Below are 26,396 nucleotides of genomic sequence, written 5' to 3'. Positions count from 1 at the left end.
TCAGAAAGAGCAATATAAGAATAATGGGCATACCAGAAGGAGAAGAAAGAGAGAAGGGAACAGAGAATATATTCAAACAAATTGTTGATGAGAACTTCCTAAACTTGTGGCCAGAACTGGATCCTCGAATCCAAGAAGCAAATAGAACACCTGATTACCTCAATCCCAACAGGCCTTCTCCAAGGCACATTGTATTGAAGCTGTCTAAAATCAACGACAAAGAAAGAATCCTCAAGGCAGCTAGGGGAAAGAAGACAGTAACCTACAAAGGAAAGCCCATTAGATTATCATCAGATTTTTCAGCAGAAATTCTACAAGCCAGGAGGGAGTGGAACCAAATATTCAAACTATTGAAAGAGAGAAATTATGAGCCAAGAATAATATATCCAGCAAAGATATCCTTTAGATATGAAGGAGGAATAAAGACCTTTTCAGACATACAGAAGCTGAGGGAATTTTCTAATACATGACCTGCACTGCAAGAAATACTAAAGGAGGCTATTCGACCACCATCAACAGGGATAATTTGTGGCAACCAAAACATAAAAAGGGGGAGAGTAAAGGCCTAAACCGATATATGGGAATGGAGAAAGTAAGCGTGCTGAAGAAAATGGAATACTCTAAATGTCAAACTTTCTTTTACATAAACTTAAGGGTAACCACTCAAAAACAATCCAGAACTGAAATATACACGGTAATAAAAGAAGAAACAGAGGGAAACATCATAGAATACCACCACACAGAAATAATAGACAACAAAAGGGCAAAGAAACAATGGAGACACAGCCTTACCAGAAAACTAAAGATAGGATGACAGGAAACCCTCACATATCAATAATCACCCTAAATGTAAATGGACTGAACTCACCAATAAAAAGGCACAGAGTAGCAGATTGGACAAAAAAAACTAAACCCAACCATATGCTGTCTCCAAGAGACACATCTCAGCTACAAGGACAAGCATAGACTCAAAGTGAAAGGGTGGAAATTGACACTCCAAGCAAATGGTACCCAGAGAAAATCAGGTGTAGCCATAATGATATCAGATGAAACAGACTTCAGGGTGAAAAAGATAACAAAAGGCAAAGATGGACATTTCATAATGGTAAAGGGGACTATACAACAAGAAGACATAACAGTCATCAATATTTATGCCCCCAATCAGGGAGCACCGAAATATACCAAGCAACTACGAACAGAACTAAAGGGAGAAATTGACCAAAACACAATTATATGAGGGAACTTAAATACATCATTGACAGCTATGGATAGATCATCCAAACAGAAAATAAATAATGAAATAGCAGCCCTAAATGACACATTAGATGAAATGGACATATTTGACATATATAGCGCACTTCATCCTAAAACATCAGACTATACATTCTTTTCGAGTGTACAAGGAACATTCTCAAGATAGACCACATATTGGGACATAAAATCAGCCTCAGCAAATTTAATAAGATTGAAATCATACAAAGCATATTCTCTGATCACAAGGCTTTGAAATTGGACATCAAATGCGAAAAGAAAGCAGGAAAAAACACAAATACATGGAGACTAAACAACATACTTTTAAAGAACGACTGGGTCAAAGAAGAAATTAGAGGAGAGCTCAAAAGATACATAGAAACAAACGACAATGAAAATACATATTACCAAAATTTTGGGGATGCAGCGAAAGCAGTTTTAAGAGGGAAATTTATATCATTACAGGCCTATCTCAAGAAACAAGAAAAATCCCAAATAAATAACCTCATGTTACACCTCAAAGAACTAGAAAAAGAAGAACAAGTGAAACCCAAGGTCAGCAAAAGAAAGGAAATAACAAAAATCAGAGCAGAGTTTAATGAAATAGAGAACAAAAAGACAATAGAAAAAATTAATGTGACAAAGAGCTGGTTCTTTGAAAAAATTAATAAAATCAACAAACCCTTGGCTAGACTCACTAAGATAAAAAGAGAGAAGACACTAATTAACAAAATCGGAAATGAGAAAGGGGAAGTTATCACGGACACCACAGAAATACAAAGGATCATTCAAGAATACTATGAAGGACTATATGCCACCAAATTCAATAACCTAGAAGAAATGGACAAGTTCTTAGAAACATATAGCCTTCCAAGGCTGAACCATGAAGAACTGGAAAATCTAAACAGACCGATCACCAGTAAAGAAATTGAATCAGTCATCCAAAACCTTCCCAAAAGCAAAAGTCCAGGACCAGATGGCTTCACTAGTGAATTCTACCAAACCTTCAAACAGGATCTAATACCAATCCTGCTCAAACTCTTCCAAAAAATTGAAGAAGTGTCAGTACTCCCTAACTCATTTTATGAGGCCACATTACCCTGATACCAAAACCTGCTAAGGACAACACGAAAAAAGAAAACTACAGACCTATATTTCTGATGAATACTGGTGCAAAAATCCTAAACAAAATTTTAGCAAATCGAATACAACAATGCATTAAAAAGATTATTCATCATGACCAAGTGGGGTTCATCCCTGGGGCACAAGGATGGTTCAACATCCGCAAATCCATCAATATGATACATCACATAAACAAAATGAAGGACAAAAATCATATGATTATATCAATTGATGCAGAAAAAGCATTTGACTAGATACAACATCCATTTATGATTAAAACACTTAATAAAATAGGTATAGAAAAAAAATACCTTAACATAATAAAGGCCATCTATGACAAGCCCTCAGCTAATCTCATAATTAATGGCGAAAAACTGAAGCCCTTTGCTCTACGTTCAGGAACACGACAGGGCTGTCCCCTATCACCTCTGCTTTTCAACATAGTGTTGGAAGTCCTTGCCAGAGCCATCAGGAAGAGAAAGAAATAAAAGGCATCCAAATTGGGAATGAAGAAGTTAAAATATCACTCTTTGCAGATGACATGATGCTATATATAGAAAACCCTAAAGACTCCACCAAAAAGCTGTTAGAAACAATCAATGAATACAGTAAAGTTGCTGGCTACAAAATCAACGTACAAAAGTCCACTGCATTCCTATATACTAACAATGAAATCTCAGAAAAAGAAATACAAAAAACAATTCCCTTTGCAATTGCAGCAAAAAGAATAAAATACCTAGGAATAAACTTCACCAAGGATGTGAAGGACCTATATGCTGAAAACTATAAGCCATTTTTGAAAGAAATTGAAGATGACACAAAGAAATGGAAAGACATTCCGTGCTCATGGATTGGAAGAATCAACATAGTTAAAATGGCTATATTACCCAAAGCAATATACAGATTTAATGCAATCCCCATCAAAATCCCAATGGCATTTTTTAAAGAAATAGAACAAAAAATCATCAGATTTGTTTGGAACCACAAAAGACCCCGAATAGCCAAAGCAATCTTAAGAAAAAAGAACAGTACTGGAGGTATCACACTGCCTGACTTTAGCTTGTACTGCAGGGCCACAATAATCAAAACAGCATGGTATTGGCAGAAAAACAGACAAATAGACCAATGGAATAGAATTGAGAACTCAGAAATAAAACCACATAAATATGGACAGATAATTTTTGACAAAGAAGGTAAAAACATGCAATGGAGGAAAGACAGCCTCTTCAATAAATGGTGCTGGGAGAATTGGATAGCCACGTGCAAAAGAATGAAACTGGACTGTTATCTGTCACCATGTACCAAAATTAATTCAAAATGGATCAAAGACTTAAGCACAAGACCTGACACAATAAACTGCATAGAAGAAAACATAGGTACTAAACTTATGGACCTTGGGTTCAAAGAGCATTTTATGAATTTGACTCCAAAGGCAATGGAAGTAAAGGCTAAAATAAACAAATGGGACTATATGAAACTTAAAAGTTTCTGCACAGCAAAAGAAACCATCGACAAAATAAAGAGGCAACCAACTGAATGGGAGAAGATTTTTGCAAATAGTTTCTCCGATAAGGGTCTAATATCCAAAATATACAAGGAACTCATAAAACTAAACAACAAAAAAACAAACAACCCAATTGAAAAATGGGCAGAGGACCTGAAGAGACATTTCTCCAAAGAGGACATACAAATGGCAAATAGACACATGAAAAAATGCTCAACATCACTAATCATCAGAGAAATGCAAATAAAAACCACAATGAGATATCACCTCACCCCAGTTAGAATGGCTATCATCAAGACAAATAGCAACAAGCGTTGGAGAGGCTGTGGAGAAAAAGGAACCCTCATACACTGTTGGTGGGAATGCAGACTGGTGCAACCGCTATGGAAGGCAGTGTGGAGGTTCCTCAAAAAATTACAAATAGAATTACCATATGACGCAGCAATCCCTCTCCTGGGTATCTACCCAAAGAATTTGAAATCATTTATACATAAAGACACGTGTGCTCCAATGTTCATTGCAGCTTTGTTTACGGTGGCCAAGACATGGAAAGAACCAAAATGTCCTTCGATAGATGAATGGATAAAGAAGTTGTGGTATATATACACAATGGAATACTATTCGGCGTTAAGGAAAGATGATATAGGAACACTTGTGACAACATGGATGGATCTTGAGAGTATGATGCTAAGCAAAATAATTCAGACAGAAAAAGCAGAGAACCATATGATTTCACTGATATGTGGTATATAAACCAAAAACAAGAAAAGAACAAGACAAACAAATGAGAAACAAAAACTCATAGACACAGACAATAGGTTAATGGTTACCAGAGGGTAAAGGGGGTGGGGGGAGGGAGATGAGGGTAAAGGGGATCAAATATATGGTGATGGTAGGAGAACTGACTGGGTGGTGAACACACAATGGGATTTATAGACGATGTAACACAGAATTGTACACCTGAAATCTATGTAATTTTACTAACAATTGTCACCCCAATAAATTTAAAAAAAATGCTATACCTGACTAACAATCAAAAAGTATAATTTAAAAAAAGAAAAAAGAAAGAAAATGAAGAAAACACCTTGGAGAGACTAGAGTAACTGGAGGAAGCCTGGGTTTCAAACAACTTTATATCAGCTATGGACTGTCTCATCTAGGGATTTCTTTAATGTAAGAGAAATAAACTTTGGTTATGTTTTTTAGGCCACTGTTGTTTTGGGATTTCCACTATGTGAACTCAAACATCATCCTAACCAATATAGTTCGTTTTTGTTAAATATTATGTTGTTTCACCTCCTATGGAGAGACTATAGAAATTACAGAAAAGACATCCTTTACTGGCCCTACACACCCTATATTCAAAGTAACTGAGTCAAGTGGCACTTGAAAGTTGTATAACACCTCAATTGGACATTAATGACATTTACTGGGAAACAATTCCTAAAATTAAAAAATATATCTAAAGAACGAAACCATGCCTAAGCTATTTCAGCAAAAATTAAGTGCTAGTCAACAGAAAACGGCTCTCAGTAATTCTTTTGCACATAAGTAGGATATAGTCTGTTTGTAGGAAAAGAATCCTTTCTGCTAGTTTGACATATTTAAGAATTTTTAGCACATCTCACAAAAAGAGCAGAGCATTTTTACCTTTGACATATGCATAAAACTTGGCTTGGCTGTTGAAATCAAACCCAAGGTCTGGATAGAACAATTTACCAGCTGAGAAAGTATATCACAGGCAGCTTCTGCTGATTCAGTACTACTGTCAACCTCGAAAGACAATTTAAAATTTTAATTTCATGAAGGTAACTTATCAGAACATTACTGGCAATACAATTATTTAATAGAATTCAACTACAAAACTATATTTACCCCTTCAAGCTATAAATTAGTATTTTTTTTCTTTATACAGAATGTCTGATAAAAGTGAGAAATAGAAATGATGGCAAATTAACTTTCTAAGCACTTCATGCTTTCAAATCTTTTACAAAGACCTGAATTTTAATAATAGCACATTCAGATGAAGGAAACTGAAGTTTAAGTTATTTAATATAGCTCAAGTTCTACATCTCTATCTATGCAAATAGATACTACAGAAAAAAACTACAGAAAAACAGGAAATAGTTTGGGATAAAATTTCTGCAAAATTCACTACTGCTTTACTACAAGGATCTAGATATAATAAAAGTTAAAATATAAGTTATGGTTTCTATTTAATGCCAAATTTTCTTACCTTAAAGCTGACATACTGGAGATGGGCTGCATGCCTTTTAATGATCTGCTGAATGAGATCAGGATGAGTGGACTTAAAATATGAAGTAGCTGGTTGGTTCAGTTCAAATTCAAACTTTCTCCAAAGGTCAGGAATATGAAAAACTTCATTCCATCTCCTACAGACAGAAGATGCCCGGGCCCGGTCTATTAAAGGAAGATACTGAAAAATGCGTAATACTACATGGTGAGGCAAACTCCCCCAGTCAAGCAGAACAGTCTGGTTGAGAGAAGAGTAGAACCCAAGTTTTGGCTGTTTCACTGTTGGTGAAGACTGGACAAATTTATTCACAACAGATAAATTGGTCCTCTTCATTCTGTAAACATTAAAAAATGTTAAGTGATCATTATTTCCCCATTTCCATCATGTATTTGTGCTCTAATTGTATAGAATAACAACATTAGAAAATGAAAAACAGTTTAAGACAATTTAAAAAGTTATCTTCCATATTTATGCTTTGATAGGTATTGCTAGGTGCTAGAGATACAAAATAAGAGAGAACTTGTTTTCAAAGAGCTGTGGTCAAATGGTGAAATATAGTGATAAATGCCATCTCTGAAATTGGGACAAGTTGCAATAGAAAAATAAGGCAATAGTATGTAATTGAGTTTGTATGTGGGCGCGGGTGGTTGAAGAGGCTTCCAAGAGGAAATGTCCAAGAAAGCTGTGTTTGCCCCAGGTTTATTCATGGCCAACTATTGTGTTCTTACTATCTCCTACAAAGAAGGAAGCATCACATTGCTATTGTGCTAGGAACTCCTGGAGGGTCTGGGAGACTGTAATGCATAATTAAAAGCATAGGTCTGAATAAGTCCCACGTCTGCCATTGACTAACCCTGTGCTCTTGTCTGAACAAATTAATTTAAGCTTCAGTTTTCTCAGCTGAAAAGCAGGGAGCACAGCAGTACCATCTCATAAGGTTGTTGTGAGGATTAAAGTATTTTAAGTGCCAGCACATAGTAAGTGCTGAATAAACATTGCAGTTGTTGCTATTTTAAATTGTCCAATGCATTTTTCTGAACAAATTTCATTAAGTTGAATCGCAATTCTAACAAAAAGTCAAATTATCTGTTAAAATTTTCAAATGATACCCAAGACACAGGATCTCCAGAAAAATTGGGTACGGTAGGGACAAAGTCTGTGTAAGTAACACATCTGACCCTCACCAGCCATTGTAAAATAGCAAAACAGAAAGCATTCTTCCCTAACAAAAAGAAATGATGAATCTCCAGGCATTAGTCAGCTTGCAATACAACTAAGTTCCAACAAATTTCAGGTCCAGATATAGCCAAGTATATTGGGTTATCTTGTATATATATTTTACCAAAGAATCCAAAGTATTTCAAGTATACAATTATCTGAGGAGCAAAATAATAGTAAGAGTAGTTCTGAATTTTATTTAACTGTGCTTGACTACTTAATTCTCTTTTCACCCTTGAATGCCAGGAGTGTATATGTGGAAGATTCAGTGTCAGAACTGAAACATACCTTTAAATCTAATGAAATATTTAATACATAAATGTCTCTATCTTGTGAGTCACTCTGTCTGATGTGAAACTTTTCTTAACCACAACCTACAGTTGGATCCCAGAAGCAGGACTGACCTAGTCACTGAACAAAAGGAAAGATCATCCGTAGGGTTTGGAAAACCGAAATAGAAAGCACAAACAGCTGCAAAGCTCTAGCTCAAGCATCGGGCAAAAGAGCTACTATACACATTTTAATCTGACTAAAATTACTTGCATGACTGAAAACCTGTCCAAGCAATACAATGAAATATGAAAGTGCTGATGTCAACAGTTGACATCAGTTCAACAACCCTTTCAAAGCATATGCTCTTTTGAAAGGGTTGATCTATTCTTTAATGCTAATTCCCTAAAATGAAGTGTGATAGCCCAGGGAAGGTAAAGGGATGGACACTGGATTCTAAACTCTGATGTGAAGCACATTTACTGATAGTTTGCTTGTACTTGTTTTATTTGGTAGCCTACAGAATGGATAATTAAAATTTCACTAAGGTATTACCAAAAAAGTTATCCCGAATATAATCCCTCACTAGAAAAGCAATGAAGCCAAAAAAACACAGACTTCAACCAAATGCCAGGTTAGAAAATTGCCTTGCAATTCTAAACAAAAAAATTGCGCTATATATTAAATCTGACTATGTGTAGTATTGATTGTTAAAATTATTTATTTAGTAAAATCATTAAATTGCCAATTTACTGACAGAATCACCATTAGTAACTAAAGGATATTATGTGCCAATGATTCTATTAAAAATAACATTTAAACGTTTACATTTTCTTTTTCCTTGTGCACACTGGTTTTCAGAGCATACAACTCATCTGGAAATCATTACTTTTACATAAAATAATTTTATAGTGATGAGTATCAGTAAATTATATTTTAGAATGCAAGACAAATTGATCTTTCTTAGCTTGAAAATGATATAAAAATTCCAGTTACACATATATGATTTTAAAAAACTGATCCCTTCTTTTTCAAACTACTAACTTTCTTACCTAAAGAAGGCTTCCAAGTTACAGTTCACTCTGAATGAACGAAATGTAGTAACTGGTGCCATGGGGTACTCACCAACATCCATTTGATTTCACTACCTAGCTTGGCAAAATACCACAAAAACACATTCATCAGAATGTATAAGTAAAAATCCAATCATTTTTAAGCTTAGGATATTTATATATCATTGTATATGTTGAAAGTTTTTGTTAGGAAATTATTGATTCTTTTTTTCTGCCCAGAAGGAAACTTGTCCTTAAAAAAAAAAGAAAAAGAAAAACTAGCCTAATTAGTGGAAATACTGCAACACTTGCCAGGAGTTACACCTGAAGCTCTACAAAATGGAAGGTAGATCAGTCAAAGGGCTCTGAAAATTCACATTTTCATGAATAGGTATGGAGAGGTACTACAAAAAATTTAAGGTGGTCCATGATGACATTTATTTATTTATAGGCTGTGTAAATTATTCAGTTCGTTTTTAGCAGCACATAATACCACTACAGTTATAATAATTAAATAAGCAGACATAACTTTTATTATTTATAATTTCCATATGAACATCATTTGATTAGTCTGCTGTTAACAGCACACATGCTTCTGTGGTTTTTAAATTTTTCACTTATACTGGTAGATATTGATTCAGTCATACTTAATTTACTCATTCATATTCTCTTTGTGGTCTGGCCAATTTTAGGCACAGTGACTTGTCAGAGTTGGGGGCAGTTTATGGACATGAAAGAAAATAATAACTGGTCTACACCAGCATAAAACTCACTGCCTTGGCATCATGAATCAACATCATAAAGTAAAAAAATAAATAACTGCATTCTACCACTGCTGTAAGCCAAACTAAACTACACAGAGGGGATGGAGGAAGCAAGTATTAATCAACTACACTCTTCTCTTAAATCTCTACTACCTACCACCTGCCAGCTCTCAACCTCTGAATTTTACTCAGAGGTAAATAGAGAGCTATGGAGGACAGACAGCAAGAATGTATTAAAGACCAGTATCCACAATTTGATCTTCCTCCACTGCCATCTGTTCTACTATTATCCAAACCACTGTTTTCCACACAATAGCAAGGTTGGCTCTCTCTCCTTTACAGTCTACTGCAGAAGTAGGCAGAAAGGAGCTATCAGGCACACTTTTAGAGGAACACCACAAATAACAGAAAGATAAGTCAAGTGACTTGTATTCCCTTAACCAGATGACACACAATTTTATTTACCGCAGAAACTTTTCTACCGAGTTACCAATCTAGCTAAATTTGGGTTTACAGGCCATTTTTTTATGTTAAAAAACAATGAAGTCATCTGCCAAGGATATATGGCTGAGGAATTACTGCCTAAGACCCATGAGAAGACAGTATGCAAGTACCTATCTCAGATCAGTTCACTGGAGTCTTTAGGATCAGATGAATTATTTACCTGGTTGCTGAAGGAACTTGATTGCTATTTCAGAGTCACTATCTGAAATTGTGAGGGCTGATAGAAGACAAAACCAGAGTACAGGATCCCATCAAGCGATAAGCCATACTTCCAAAAAGGGAGAGATGAGCAAGCTTGACAGTGATCTTTAGCACAATTCTGGAGTACAAAACAGGTTTGTTAGCATTTGGAAAAGAATATAATGACGACTCAAAGTCCACTTAGTGGCTTCACTAACCACCCTAACACAATTCCCTTTTTTTTTTGATACGTTTACTAATTTAGTGGATCAAGTGACCATGTGAATTGGATCCTCTAAAAGTAAGAAATCTCCCACAGTATTCTTGAGGGAAAGACAATCAAAGACAGATTAGATGAAAAACTAAACATCCAAAACCAAACTGGGGGCGGCAATGGAAGCAACTGTCTTCTGCATCATCACCAGAATCTTCCAGAATGGTTAAAAATGAAGTTCCGAGTTTTCAACCGTCGCAACACTGGAAATAGTGTGTAAATACTACAAATAACAGAACAAAGATTCAAAACTATCTAAAAAGCTACGCAAGTTTGTTGGAAGTGGCAAGATGAAAATGAACAGGAAGCAATTAGCAAATGTCCTGTATTTAATCTCCTTTCTAAAGTGACACACGGAGAAATCAGATTGCTGCAACCACAGGCTGATGAGCTCTGTTTGTTATGGGGTTTGAAATCCCAGCCATCAGTGAAATGACAAGGGACGTGTGGCCTGGCCAGGAAAGCTGAAGATTTATCCTAAAATACAGCTTCAAAACACACAGCTTTCTAATACACCTCTTCCCACTAAATATAACCCAAGCAGAGGACGAAACATAATTTTTAGGAATGTTGTCAAAATATTTATGTTCTTTGCAACCCACCTCTAAGTTCCTTCCTAAACCTAAAAATCTACATTTTTTTTAATGGGAAAGTCAAATGATATCACTAAAGTTTCAATAGGACAAAAGAGAAAAAATATGTATGTCAAACAAATCTTTCCTAAAGCAGTGTTTTGATGTTCTCATATCTTACTGATTTAGCCGTTTTTCCTTACTTTCTCAAAAGTCTCTCTGTGATACTGATGTACTTATTTTTTAAAAATCTTTTAATTTTAAAATAGGTATGTTTGCTTTTACATGACTCATGAAAAGCTGAAGTTTTCAGAATACTCCTCTATGTAGATTCAAAGCACCTCTTGAGATGCAAGGGAGAGTCACACAGGACTAGAACTGGGCGATGCGTTGAAAATCCCTGAAGGGCAGCTGTTCCCCTCTCCTCGGACTGTCCCACCTGTCCTGAGATGGGGGCGGGAGGACACCAGGCCCAGTCCCCTGCAGGGAAGCCTCGTGAAATAGGGCGTCCCAGCTTAGTGAAGGGGAGACTACGGCATCTAACAACAGAAAGGATTCGAGAAAGCATTCTGCAACATTTTTCTGAGATAAAATGATCATAATTTATTCCACTTAATATTCGGGGGGAAAGTTTCTGGGCACATGTGCCAAAGACAAAACTTTCAAGCGCGGAGATTCTTCCAAGTCACAGGCAAGGCTGGCGCCTACTTTTCTCGTGGACGTTCATTTCCTTGTGGCAAATAGGAACTTTTACCCGCTCCTCCCGTCAACTAGAGCACTTCGAGGGGACGAGCTACAGCGACCGCACGTCGCCGTAACCATTTAGCACTTCCAGCAACTGCACATACTCCAGACATCACCGAAGGCGCACCTGACAGAGGGCCGGGGGGGGGGGGGGGCAACCCTTTCAGAGCTTACCCTCCGAGGATGAGGAAGACGACGTCTGACCTCAGGGACCCGGGGCTCTGTGCCAGCCCTGCAGAAAGACCGCCACGTGAGGAGCCAGAAACGAACCGCGGCTGTGAAACCCCACAGACCACCCCATGTCGGAGCAAAGCGAGATCTGCCTCTGGAGTGTGCGACGGACGCTGCGGGCTTTGGGGGGGGGGGGCGAGAGCGTTACAAGCCGGCTCCCGCCTCCCGCCGGGCTGGGGTCGCTCCTCAGGGTCGCCCCCACCTCACGTCTCGGACGGCCCGGACGAAGGACACCAGGGCACGCCTCCGGGGTCCCAGAGAAAGCGCCTGGACCGCCGGCACCTCCGCGTCCCCCCATCACCGGCCGCCCGAAGCAGGACCCGGGGTCCCGCCCGCGGCTTCCTCCAAGCCAGCTGAAGCTCACTCTTCCGACCACCACGACCCCCAGAAGGAAATGCTACCTTTAAACGGTATTTCCGTTCGACGGACGGGCTGCGGCGGCTGGAGCCGGACCGCTCAGTCCGCGCTCCAGGTGGCTGTCCCGCAGGTGGCTGTGGGCGACCGGCTGGTGGCGACGACTCGGGAGACCGGGAGACTGCGAGCGTCTGTCCCGCAAGCCCGCCCCGCCCCCGGCCTCGCCCCGCCCCGCCCCGGCCCCGCCCCCGGCCTCGCCCCGCCCCCGGCCCCGCCCCAGACCGCACGCATGCGCGTGGCGCCACTTTTCGCTGGAGGCCGGTGTGTGTCTGCTCACACCTGCTCCGGGGGCCTAGGCGGTTACGTGGAAGGTTTTCTGCGTATAGGGCTTCGACTACCTCGCTGTGACCACGGGCTCTGTAAAACAGATGGCCAACTTCTCCAAATGGCCGTGAATGAACAGTTCCAGTTTCTAGAACTTAACCTCCCCAGAAAGTGCACCCATTTATTAATATATATCTGAAAATAAACTTTTGCAATATGGAAAATAACAGTTCACTGTTAAATACGCATATAGCACCTCCCTACCCTGGGCTACATCTCATTCCCTGGGGATAACCATTGTTCCTTGTGCAAACTACCAGACCTTCAATACAGACACAAAAAAGTATAGTGAGAAGTAAGGATTTTATGATTCTTATTCATTAGTTTTTTCAAATCTAAGATTAAACTATACATTGTTCTAATACTTCCTCTTTTGTTCATCATTGACACAGTTACATATTGACACGTGTAGATCCCCCTCATATTTATTTTTTAAAAACAGTTTTATTGAATTACAGAATAATTCACAAAATAAACTGCACATACTTCAAGTGTACAAAATGATGCTTTGACACTCCTAAAACCATCATTACAATATAAATAATGAATATATGTGTATCTCCCAACAGTTTTGTTATACTTTTTTTGTAATCCTTCTTTGAGTCCTCCTCCCTCTGCTTTCTGACACTATAGATTAGCTTGCATTTTCTAGAGTTTTATATAAATTGAATCATAGAGTATGTGTTCTATGGTCTGGCTATTTGCACTGAACATAATTGTTTTGACATTCACCCATGTTGTTGCATGTATCATAGTTCTTTTTATTGTTGAGTAGCATTACCTTGTATGGATATACCACAGATTATTTATACATTGACCCAATGATGGACATTTGGGTTATTTCTAGTTTTGGGCTATTACATATAAAGCTGCCATGAACGTTACTGTACACATCATTGTTGGATATATGCTTTCATTTCTGTTGGATAAATATCTAAGAGTGGAATGGCTGCATGATATGATACGAGCTGTGGTCAAACAATATGGAGAATGTTTAAATAAAAAAAATTATTACAGTAAAAGACACACTGCCATTAATGATGAGACAGGAGGATTGTAATGGTGGCACTAAATCTTCTATTTTGAGATTTAGATCTCTGGTATAGTTAGAATTAACTATTGTAATTTAGCTTGGGACTTTTTGAAAGCTTTCTTTTCTTTCTTTGCTTCCTTTCTGCCAAACCTTAATGATTCTGCTTCCTATACATTTACTATGCATACCAGTTTCAATGTTTCTACTATTTACTTCAGCCCAGTGCTGGCCCTGTGATTTGGGAAAGGTTTTGCATCTGCATGAAACTCACTCCTGGTTCCAACTTAAATCTACATAACATATACAAAGGTTGTGGTAACAAGTTTAACCGCACCTTCCCCCACTCCACTAGACAAAGCCGAACTCAACAGAAAATTCCACTATAGGCCAAAGCAATTTACATCCTGGTTAGAAAATATAAAACTTAAGATGAAACAAAGACTTGATGAATTAGTTTCCAGCAGACTCTGCCCAACTGACCCTTTTCTTATTTTAGTAAATCTTCCTTTTGTATTTCTACCTGCCTCTTGAATTCTTTCACACTCTATAAGTGAGCAGCCACTATGATTAATCCCCCTCAAAAGACTCCCCCTCACTTCAAACACACTTATCCAATCATTCTTGTCCCTCTCTGAAGCAGTTCTGGAAGTCCTCTTTCATGAGTGTCTTTAATTGTACTGTCAAAGCCTCGACATCCTGAATCATTTTGACTTTGGGGAAGAGCCAGAAGTCGCATAGCGCCAGATCCAGTGAATAAGGTGGATGAGAACATACCATAATGTTGGTATTTGACAGAAATTGCCATATGCCAGAAGCGATGTGTGACACATTGTGTGGAGCATTGTCATGATGGAGGATGATTTATGATACACTTTAAAACACACCTTCTCTCAACTGTAGCTCCCACCCGACTGACTGCACTGAACAAGTTGAAACTTGTCACATACTGTTACTACGTTTTGATGGAGCCGCTTCCTGTATTGAAGATCCCTGCCTTTCCATTGGATGGCACTTGAAGCAGCATTCACTGTGTTTTGATGACAACAGAAAGGCTCTGTGTCACACATCGCTTCTGGTATGGCAATTTCTGTCCAATAAAAACATTACGGTGTGTCGTCATCCACCTTATTCACTGGATCTGGCACCATGCGCGACTTCTGGCTCTTCCCCAAAGTCAAAATGATCATGAAAGGTAAATGTTTTGAACTGGTTCAGAACATCGAGGCAGCCACAATAGTGCAACTGAAGACACTCACAAAACAAGACTTCCAGAACTGCTTCAGAAAGAGGCAAGAATGGTGGGATAAGTGTGTTCAAAGCGAGAGGGAGTATTTTGAGAGGGATTAATGGCAATGTGTCTTTTACTGTAATAATTTTTTTATTTAAACATTCACTGTATTGTTTGATCGCACCTCATAGGTGTATATTTAACTTCTTAAAAAGACTGCCAATGCCTTTTCCAAAGAGGCTCTTTTACACACCAGCAATGTATTGGAGCTCCATCTCTGCTACATCCTCACCCAACTTTTTAATCTAATAGGTGTCTAAGGGCATAACAATGCAGTTTTAATTTACATTTCCCCAATTAATGATGTTTTTCATGTGCTCATTTACCATCTGTACATCTTAGGGGGGGTATTGGTTTGTATTTTCTTTCCTTATAGTAGCCTTGTGAGATTTTGATATCAAGTAATGCTGGCCTCATAGAACAAGTTGGGAAGTACTTCCTTCTCTTCCATATTCTAGCAAAGTTTGTGCAAAAGTGGTATTAATCATTTGTTAAATATTTGGTAGAATTCATGAATTCATTAATGAAGTCATCTGAGCCTGGAGTTTATTTTGTGGGAAAGTTTTTACCTACAAATTCAATTACTTTAATATATATAGGGATACTCAGGTTATCTATTTCCTCTTGAATGAGCTTTAGAAGTTTGTATCTTTCAAGGAATTTGTCCATTTCATCTAAATTGTTAAACTGATTGGCATATTATTCATAATATTCTTATTATCCTTTTAATGTCTATAGTTTCTGTAATGATGTCACCTCTCTCATTCCTGATATTGGTAATTTGTGACTACATGCTTTTTTACCTAATTAATTAGTCTGGCTATACGATTATCAAGTTGATTGGTCTTCTCTGAGAACCAGCTTTTGGTTTCATTGATTTTTCAGAATTGCCTTTTCTGTTTTATATTTCATTGATTTCTGCTCTGATATTTGTTTCCTTTTTTATTTACTTTGGGTTTAATTTTATCGTCTTTTTCTAGTTTCTCAAGGTTGAAGTGGAGTTCATTGATTTGAGACTTTCCTTTTATTGTGAGATAGGCTTTAGTGCTATTTGTATCCCTATAAATTCTGCTTTAATGGCACATCACCAATACCTAAATTCAGGGAGTCCACTAAACTCAGCATGGGTTCCCCCTTCCTATATAGCACTCTAGAAACTCTCTCAAGGCACTGAAATGGGGGCATTCATAAGACTTCTGATATCTTGTGTCTAGAAAGATGTTGTTTCATATATTTTATCCTTTATTGGTGGCAGGATGCGGGCGTTTCTGCAGAGGGAATATTCAGTCCCTGTTTCTCTATCTTGGTTGGAATGAGAGATCTCCTTCTCATACTTTGTAGTGGTTGAAAGAACAGTTACCCTTATATGGAAACATCATAAAACCTTTACCTGTTCTTGTATTGCTAGACATTTAGTTTTTACTATTAATAGTGTGCTGTGAAGATCATATATTTGGTGCACTTCTATGAATATTACTGAAAATATTCCTAGAACTAGAGTTGCTGGTTCAAATATTTTAGATTTTATTAGATATGGTCACATCTAAAATAAATGTTGGTCAGATAATTGTCATATACTTGACTTCAAACTAAGGAGCACAAAATTATGCCAATAATATATATTTTTTAAAAAATGCATCTCTGTATAGCTCTTTTACAGGGAGTGTCATTGTTGGCTTTGAGCAAATAGTGATTCTGGTTGTTAGCATCAGAATAGTTTAAATTATGCTGCAGTAGCATACAACTGCAAATCACAGTGATTTGACACACAGAGTTTTATTTCTCAGTCACACTACATTTCTCTCACAATTCTGCTAGGAGCTCTGATCCCTATTGTCTTCATTCTGGGACCAAGAATGATGGAGAAGTTACTATCTAGAAAGTTGTCAGTCTATGACAGAGGGAAAGAGGAGGTGGGATGTAGACATTGCATCTTATGCTTCTAAGCATATGTCAATTCCATTCTCATTTCATTGGCCAAAGCTACTCAAAATGGCCACTCCTAACTTTAAGTGGATGGAGAAATCTGCCTGGAAGGAGAAATCTGGAATGTTTGGGAACAATCATAATGACTGGCACATTACTAAAATTGTACAATCAAAATTTCTCCAAAAATATTTTCAAGCATAAAAAGATGTCTCACTTTTGGAGGTATTAAAATTGGGGGAGGGGAAGTTTCCAAGACCGCAGTCACTTCTGACACCAACTGCAGATAGCAGGGACCCTCAAGACTACCCTGCTTCTGACATCAATTATAAGTTTGAGGGTTCCCAAGACCACCCTTACATTGATAGTTTGCTAGAAGGACTCACAGAACTCACTAAAAGCATTATACTCATGGTTATGCTTTGCTTTATTACAGTGATAGAATACAGATTAAAGTTGGCCAAGGGTACAGATTCTTGGGGCAGAGTCCAGAAGAGTTCCGCACGCTGCCTACCAGTTGTCATCTCCCAGTGGAGTTATGGACAGCACTAAATTCTCCCAGTAACAATATATGACAGTATGCATGGAGTATTGCCAACTGAGGAAGAGGACCTGAGCCTCGATGTCCAGAGTTTTTACTGGGGCTCGGTCACATAGACATAGTTGACTCCCTGTGTAACTGACCTTTAGTCTCCAGTCTCTCTACAGGTCTAGCTGATAATGGCATGGGTCAGAGCCCTCCCATGAATCACACTGTTAGACTGTCTGGCATGGCCCACAGCCCTAAGTAAACAACGACAGCCCGTCTTATCAGGCAGAACATGCCAAAGACTTGGCTCTGTCATCTGCAGGAGTTGAGGGCAAAGACGTCTCTTTGGGTAAAATTAATTCTTTACTACATGGGTAAAATCATACTTGATTCAACATCATTTCAGAACTCTACAACGAAATTTCCTATGTATCCTATAGGAAAGAAAAATATGTTTGAACTGTATCAGTAATATTTGCTACCTAAAGAAAAGTCTTAGTTTTGGCAGTGCAATAGGAAAAAGCACAATGCCATATTTACCTTAATATATAAACTGTCTCCTTCCCAAAGAAAAATGCAGGTACATTTCTGACTTTTTTTCCCATTGTACGTTGCAAAACGCATTACCTACATAAAAAGACACTCAAAGATTTGCTTCATTATAGTTTGTTGCATGTGAATCCTACAGTGAAGTTAATTGTGCTCTGAAGAGCTACGCTGCCTTCCTTTTAAAAATTTGGTTTTTAATATTTAAAAGATATATAATCTATTAGGTTGGTGCAAAAGTAATTGTGGTTTAAAAGGTTAAACATTGTGAAAACCGCATTTACTTTTGCACCAACTTAATATTTTCTATATAGGTTACATTTTTTTTCCTACCCAAAAATCTCCTAAGATTTTTGAGATTCAGTCTTCAAAAGTTGTATTATGCTTTCCCCAAAGGAAAATAGTAAAGGAAGTATTTAGTGAAAAATTAAGGCTATTCATTGTAAAATCACAAATGCCAACTAGTGTGTTTCTAAATGTGGAAGAACTGACTGCTCTTTGTAATATTCAAACACAGTGTGAAGCCCCCTGCCCCCCAAACAGGGATTATAAAATGAGCATTTCTAAATGGGTCAGGGTTAGTCATCTCTGACAGCATTGATTCAAAGCCATTAGCCTGTTTTGAAGAGTGAATAAAGTCAAGGGGATTACGTAGAGCTCGAGATTTCATTAACACCATGTTCTATCTGGTGTAACATAGCCTCCTCTTGCACAGCCTCGTGGATCTGAACTTATTCGTTTCTTAAAACGGAGAAGAAAAATGATTTTGAACCTACTGCTTTTCACTAATGCTTTTCTAGTTAAGCCTTTACAGTGCAAAGTTATTAAAATAAAATGTAACATTGAATTATGTTTTCCAACTTTGTATATTACCTGGTTTTAAAAGTTGTAACTCAAATAATTATTCAAATACAATGTAACTGAAAAAAATTGTTAATTAACTAATTAATAAAAAAAGAAACAGGCCTGGCCCAGTGGCTCAGGCGGTTAGAGCTCCATGTTCCTAACTCCAAAGCCTGCTGTTTCGATTCCCACATGGGCCAGGGGGCTCTCAACCACAAGGTTGCTGGTTCAACTCCTCAAGTCCCGCAAGGGATGATGGCCTCCGCCCCCTGCAACTAAGATTGAACACGGCACCTGGAGCTGAGCTGCGCCCTCCATAACTAAGACTGATGAAAGGACAACAACTCGAAGCCGAATGGCACCCTCCACAACTAAGATTGAAAGGACAACAACTTGACTTGGAAAAAAAGGCCTGGAAGTACACACTGTTCCTCAATAAAGTCCTGTTCCCCTTCCCCAATAAAATCTTAAAACAAACAAACAAAAAGAAACAAGTGAATTTATTGCCATTTTAACTAAGCATTTTCATGGAAATACTTTGTTAGCCGAGAGATAATTTTCTACAGTTGTTTTATTTATGAAAGGCAAAACCCAGTATTATTACTTTGTCAGCACAAATCTGGGATCACTGAGTGAAACAGGATCAGTCATTCTAAATCATTTAATAAAAGTAGGTTAGTAGGTCATGTTTTATAGCTGTCCTGGTGATCGGCCATTTTTAGGAGCATTTTGACAAATAGTCATTATCAAAAATGAAAATTTCTTAGTTTTTTGAACAAAAGGACAATTTTAACACTGAAATATTTTCCTTATAAAGAACAGTAAACTCTTTCAAGTTACTAAATTTATCATTTCCTTGTTTATGGCAAGTTTTCCTATGTTAACTCCAAATCTTTGAAAAATGACATATAAGATTGAAAATTAAGTACACAGTAGTTTAATTTCCTGGTTTTAGAAATCCAAAGTGGGTGTTTTTTTAATGATTATTATTCATCAACATAAGGAATATACTGTATTGTGAGTCAATTACATTGAGATCATAAAGTAGAAGAATTGTTAGAGGAAATAGGAAAAACACTGTAATATTTAATGGAAGTCATATTTAAAATGCAATAGCATGGCAGTAGACTGCCAGCAAACACACCGGTCAAATACCCAGACAGAAATAGGACAGCTCTTTGTTACAAGCTATTGAGAAGACACTGGAAAAACAGGCTCACAAACACCAGTGAGGTTTGCCAATCAATGACAATGGTCACCAATCCAGGACAGAGGACAGTGGAAAAGAACAGACTGTGAGCCACACAGTCATCTGTGCAACTCAATTAGACGCTTACAACAGTGACGTTCACTACTGCTCACATTGCGCTGAACGCACTCACACCTGCTGCGAGGCTCCTAGTTGATGGTGTTAATTCAAGTTATCACAGCAGCAGAAATTAATGCCAGGCACAGCATGTCTGCTTTTTACAATTCCCTGTACGGACTCCCTGTGTCGAGTAAAATTAGAAAGCTCCGCATTTACTATAGGGAGAGTTACATCTTCAACTCTATGAGTATTTTCATCTGAGCCTTCCAAAAAAAAAAAAATGAGGTGATGTTTGCAGAACATGTACACATAAAACTCTAAGTGAAGCCACTTTTCTGACCCCATATCCAGCACTTGAAGTAGTGTGGGCTCTCAGATGGGCTTTGAGGAAAAGTCAGGTCTTTTGAGAATGCACAAAATTTTGTGTATAGGGGAAATGATTTTCCTCCAGAAGGAGGGGGCAGAGCTCATGTGTGACAGTTGGAACTATTTTCTTCCCACAGTGATGATTCGCAGCATATGTATTCCATTTGGGTTGAATCATAGTAAAATCGTGTATTTTAGATCCCCAAATCCTTGTTGAATATTTTTCCCCTTATATTTAAAAAAGAGGTTTTTTCTTTAGAGAAAGTTTTGTTACTTGCTTTTCTTTGTCAACATCGACTACATCTTCTTACCTTTAGGGAACTTTTCAAATCTTGGAAAGGAAATCACAACACCATCTACTATTCAATGAAGTGTGTTTCATTAAGAGCAAAGTGCTGTTGAGTCATATCCTGAAAGTGAGTCGTTACTTGCAGCAGATGATTATCCAGGTGCTTCAGAAGAGAACCCCGTCAAACTCTTATTATATTGATGTATTTCCCTGTGGAACAGAGTTTTCACTCTCAACCCAGAAAAATTCACTAATATTAAACTTGTAGGACGACAAACGTGATTGCCTTTAACAAGTGGTTTTGGCAATGGGCAACTACGTCACTGACTCCTGAGTATAATTTAGTTGCATTTCCTTGAATTAACTACCTAGAAAATTGTGTTAAAAACATTAATAAATCACAGTATATCTTATACAACATTCATTACATCCCTACCACATTTCCACTTTTCCTAATTGTTCTCAGTATAGAGTTTGAACATTATCCCACCATAAAAGGTAACGGATTTGAGCAAAAGGTCCTTTTCACAAACTCAAAAGGTCCTTTTCACAAGTTCCCCTATGTTCTGGAAGTCATGTAAAACCTATTTTCAAATAGCCTAAATTTAATTTAGATTTATTTTTGCTATTGTTTTATAAAAATATGTTGAGAACTGTAACGACTATACTCCTGAATTATGCAGAAACATGTCCCCCAATAGTTTTAAAAGCAAATGTTTCAAATTTTTAATTTTGGTGTGCAGCCTTTTGTAAAGTAGAAAAAATAAGGGGAAGGCATACCCAGTTAGATTTCTCTGGCTGGATGACATTATCCCATTCTTTTAGCTTTGGTTTGTCAGACTCCCAGCCCAAATCACAGACATTTTTCTAGATACAGGACTATAATGGAAAAGGATTTTTTGAATACATGAATTATGTCCTATTCCACGGTAAAAAACTATGAATGCAGTCTCTAGTGTTTCTCCAATTACTCCGGACACAGCTCTCCTTGGCTGGTTCCCCCTCATCTCCTCAACCTATCAACAACATGTCCCTGTGGTTCTAGAAGCACTAATCCTTACTATCCATGCTGATTCTGTTGGTGATGCTATCCCTTCTCGTGGCTTTAAGCTCAATCTATATGTTATTGACTCCCAAATCTTTATTTCCAGTCCTCACCTCTCTCTTGAACTCCAGACTTTTATACCCAATTCTCTATTTGACTTCCGTTGGATTTCCAATAGTCATCTCAAACTTATGTCCAAAGTAATTTCCAGATCTCTTCCTTCAAAACCTGCTTCTCAAAACCTGCTGTTTTCCTCAGTCAGTAGCAATGCCATGTTTTCAGTTCCTCAGGCCCCAAACGTTGGAATCGTCTTTGACTCCTCTGTATCGTTTCACATTCTACATACAATCTGTCATCAAATCTTCTCAGTTCTACCTTCAAAACATGTCCAGAACCTGAATACTTCTCATTACCCTGACCGCCACCACATTGGTTCAAGTTCCCATCATCTCTCACCTGGAGTGTGCAGTGGCCCCCTAACTGACCACCTTGCTTCCACTCCTGCTTCTTAGAAAATTTTTAAAATTATAGTTGGCATACAATATTGTGTTAGTTTCAGGTGTATAACACAGTGAGCTGACGTTTATATACCTTATGATATGATCACCATAATAAATCTATTAACCACCTATTGTCATGCCTACAGTATGTTCTTAATGCAGTCAGAGTAGTTCTGTTAGAGTGTCAACTCACGTCACTTCTCTACTTGAAAGCCTCCAATGGTGTCCTTGCACTCAGAGTACAAGCCAGTTATTATACGAACCTGGGAAACCCCACCTCAGTCTCTTTTCTCCCCATCCCATTTCTTCGACTTTTTCTTCTACTACCTCTTCCTCCATCCTCCCTCCCTCACTCTACTCTAGTCAGAAGGGCCTCCTCCTCCCTGTTCCTCAAACCCTCCAGGTACATTCCTCGTATGCTCTTTCCATAGATATCTACAAGGCTTACTCCCTATTATCCTTCAGGGCTTTACTCAAGTGTCACCTTTATTTTCTCCTTAGTACTAACCACTATATAATATACTGTATGTTTTGCTTATCTATTACTCCTACTAGAATGTAAGCTCCAGACAGGCATGGATTTTGGTCTGTTCTGTTCACAAACTATATCCTCATTACTTAGAACAGTGCCTGGCATATAGTGGGTAGTCAATGCAAAATTGTAGAGGGAATAAGTAAATGAATGTCTCGTCATTCATAAAATTGTTCCAGAGACAAAAGATGGATGGATGGATGGATGATAGATTGATACGTTGATAGACAATAGATAGGACAAGCCTATAGAAAGGTTGGCATAACTTGTCACTACCACTCTCCCACCCCCGCTCCAGAAAAAGCGGCACAGGTACCAATACAGAATTACAAATGGAATGATCCCATTTTAGGCTAAGGACAGCATATAATCATTATACATTTTATATCTCTCAGAAGTTAAGTATTAAATAATACCTTTCATTTGAACCTCTTAAAAAGTATTTTTAAAAAGCAGTACTGTAATTACATGCAGTTAAACATCACTATTATTCATCAGTAAGCAGTAGAAGGCTTAATGGGTTCAAGATCTCACTGGCTTTTGACACCTTTGTATTGGAACAGAAAATGCAAGAGGAGCCCAAGTCACAGTTTGACATTTACAGTATGCCATTTAAATCTGAGACAGTCTATGATTGCCTGGCTTGTTAGCAGAAGAGAAAAAGTGAAACGACTTGTAGACTGTCAACAGAGTGTCCTGGTGACCCTGGGCCAGTCGGTTACCTCAGTTAACTTGACTTGGTTCTTCCTGTCTACTCGGCATATCACAGTTGAACAGATGACTCAGGGAAGGCTCTGAGAAGGAAGTGGGGCTCCCTGCTGGCGGTTAACCAAAAGTCTTTTCCTGAGGTCAGAGTGTGAGTGACACGTGTGCTCTGTGTTGACCACACGTGTAATGTAAAGACAAGTGTTCTTTCTGAGACAGAGCTTCTACGAAGTTACCAAGTGTTTATTAAGAGTGTGGCTTTGGTCTCTTGGTGCACGTCCCTTAGCACCTTAAATCCCCTCTTCCAAGGCCCAAAACCCTCCCTCTTTTTCCTTTCAAAACTGGCACACAGGAAAGCCTCCGATTACATGTTACATGTTCTTTCCGAGAGATCACAGTCAGAAACAAAACAAAGGAAGTACCAGCGGTCGAATTTCAGGAATCAATAAGCTCTGTGTTCTAGGGGGCAGGACTCTAACTACCAGCGCCCTGGAGACAAAGTTGAGCGGGACAGACCCTCCCAGCATCCCCAGCACGTCAGTGCTGTGCTTACTAAAATCAACTCTGCCCCAGGGTCTCAGGTCTGAAAGAAACTCTGACGGCTTCAATCATATATCCAGACTTCTGCAGGACCTCAGAAGTCATTTAGTCTTACGCTTGAAACCAGTAATAATAATAATAATACTGATTTAATCTAACTCCCTCATTGTATAGGGGAGGAAATTGAGGTTCCAAGAAGTTAGAGGCTGTCCTGGGAACTCCTCAGGGCACATTCCATATCCCGCTTTTCTGTGTGATTAGAAATGACTGGACTGCATTTCTTACAAAAGGTCCTGTCATTCAGCACAGTCATTCTGCACGTCCTCTCAGTCTGAAGCAGTGATATTTGACTGAGCTCGTCACCCAGGATGCTCTAAAAAGGCTCATGTTCTAGGAATACAAGTCATATAAACTACTAAGGAGATTTTCTAGTCGGGCCCAGGAGGAACTAACTTGTCTGCCTCTAAACTGGAGTAACCCTATGACCACAGCACCAAGCAGTAAATCAGTATTATCTGCTTAACCCAAGAAAAAGCATTGTGGTGTGGAGAAGACGCTGGTTGGGAGGAGGCAGGCATGCGTTTTAGCCCAGGCTTCGTCACGATCTAGCCATATCACTTTGGGCAAGCACTTCATCTCTTTGGGACACAGAAACCCTCCCAGTAAGTAACCAGACTTACTAGGACAGGGCAGGTGGATGAGCAAAGCAAATGGGCAATAGTTTTGCTTTTAGGAAAAAATGCCTCTCTGGTTGTGTCCCCTCATTCATCAGAGCCTTGGAGAAACAGATTGTCTGGAAAGGCTGAGAGCACACTTGTGCAATCCCAAGTCTTTCTAGCTCCTTCCTGTAGCTGGAAAATGGACACCAAGGGAGGAACCAAGAAGATCCCTCCCCCAAACCAACTTCAGTGGTCCACGTGATGAATGATAGCACCTCCTCCCCAAGCAACAGGACTAGGTCCAGAGGACAGCCACGTGACCAAAACAGACCCCATCTAAGTTCTTTCCTCAGACTGGAACACAGGTTGGGAAATAGAATTCCTTTTCTCTCGAGTGAATAAGCTGAAATGATACACGCTTGAGGTTACTGAGGCTACTTCCCTTGGACGCATAGTGGAAGCCCATCTATAGGAGGAGGGAAAAGGCCAAGACAGAGACAATCAGAGCCGAGAGAAAGACGTGGTCCAGTGATGCTGATTCCTGGATCCCTGGATCCAGCCATGCCTCAGGATGTTTGAGTCAAAAAGTTTTCTTTTCTGCTTGAACAAGTTTTAGCTGGATTTGTTACTTTTAATTAAAATAATCTTGAGTAATATAGTCTCTAATTTTTCAAATGAAGAAAATGCGGTCCAGGTGGAGGGAGAGACTGACTCAAGGTTACACAGCACGTGGGTACAAAATTTGGACTTGAAATCAGATCTACTGATTTCCATTCCAATGCATTCGACTACGCTGGGCTTTATATATACTGTATCTTCTGAATTCGTCAACATTTTCTGAATGATGGTACAGGTCTTTTTCCATACCATATTTCATCATGGCAAAATCCATTATTTAAGCAAAAGGTAGAGGACCATTTATTAAGGATTCTGTAATATAAGAGAGCTTAGACTAATTGATTCGTGTCTAGGTAAGTCCAAAGAAAAGATTCAATCATGTCAGGATCAAGGGTAGAAACTATGTACTTGATTCTTTTTTTTTTTTTCCCGTCAGTGGAATATCTGCTGTGTTCTAGGCACAGCAAAAGGCTCATTCATAAACGTGTTCATATGAAGTTACCTCACGCTGGGCTTCATGCATAGCTGAAACTCAATAGACATAGGAAGGAGAGGAGGGGAGGGAAAAGGAGGAGAGGGAAGGGGAAAGGGAGGGATGGAGGAAGAGAGAAAGACAAGAAGGGAGAGGAAGAAAAGCAAAGCAGAGTGGGTTTCAAGTAAAAATTCTTTTTCTAAAGTTCAGCAGTTTATATGAATAACTAGTATCTTACAAGTGATCTCAAATATGTCCATGCAACCTAGCCTACTATGCAATTACTACTTTTTCCTAAATTGAACAGAAGAAACTGTGAGAAGAGAAACCTCAAGTCAGAGCCTCAGACCACAAGCCTGCCTTGGTAGGACTGAACATTAGGAGCAAATGAGGTAACCGAAGATGATGACACTTGATAAAAGCTCTAATTGTTATAGTTCCATGAAGTGTTTATAGCAGGGCTCAGTCACGATCAGTGATATTCATTTACAAGGGCTGAGTATTGGTGTAAACTG

At 38.6% G+C, this 26,396-nt stretch overlaps 1 protein-coding gene across 3 annotated transcripts in view; it reads right to left on the bottom strand.

The window, feature by feature from the left end:
• LOC308491509 (F-box/LRR-repeat protein 21) overlaps positions 1–26,396 on the bottom strand; it is a 54,019-nt gene that overhangs the window by 11,571 nt on the left and 16,052 nt on the right. Inside the window, exons 1-5 of one of the 3 annotated variants that reach the window (XM_081035248.1) lie at positions 12,345–12,514; positions 11,887–11,944; positions 10,103–10,261; positions 6,114–6,468; positions 5,528–5,650 (exon numbers count right to left, since the gene is read on the bottom strand). In XM_081035248.1, coding sequence (XP_080891374.1) covers positions 5,528–5,650; positions 6,114–6,467 — 477 coding nt within the window. In that variant the 5' untranslated portion in view covers position 6,468; positions 10,103–10,261; positions 11,887–11,944; positions 12,345–12,514. Of the gene's footprint in view, positions 1–5,527; positions 5,651–6,113; positions 6,469–10,102; positions 10,262–11,886; positions 11,945–12,344; positions 12,515–26,396 lie in introns of those variants that run through there. The other 2 variants (XM_081035247.1, XM_081035246.1) reach the window with 2 other exon arrangements.

This window comes from Rhinolophus hipposideros, assembly GCF_964194185.1.
Source record: "Rhinolophus hipposideros genome assembly, chromosome: 23".
NCBI classification, from domain to species: Eukaryota; Metazoa; Chordata; class Mammalia; order Chiroptera; family Rhinolophidae; genus Rhinolophus; species Rhinolophus hipposideros.
Note: the sequence above shows the minus strand (reverse complement) of the source record. Positions and strands in the feature narration are given on the sequence as shown.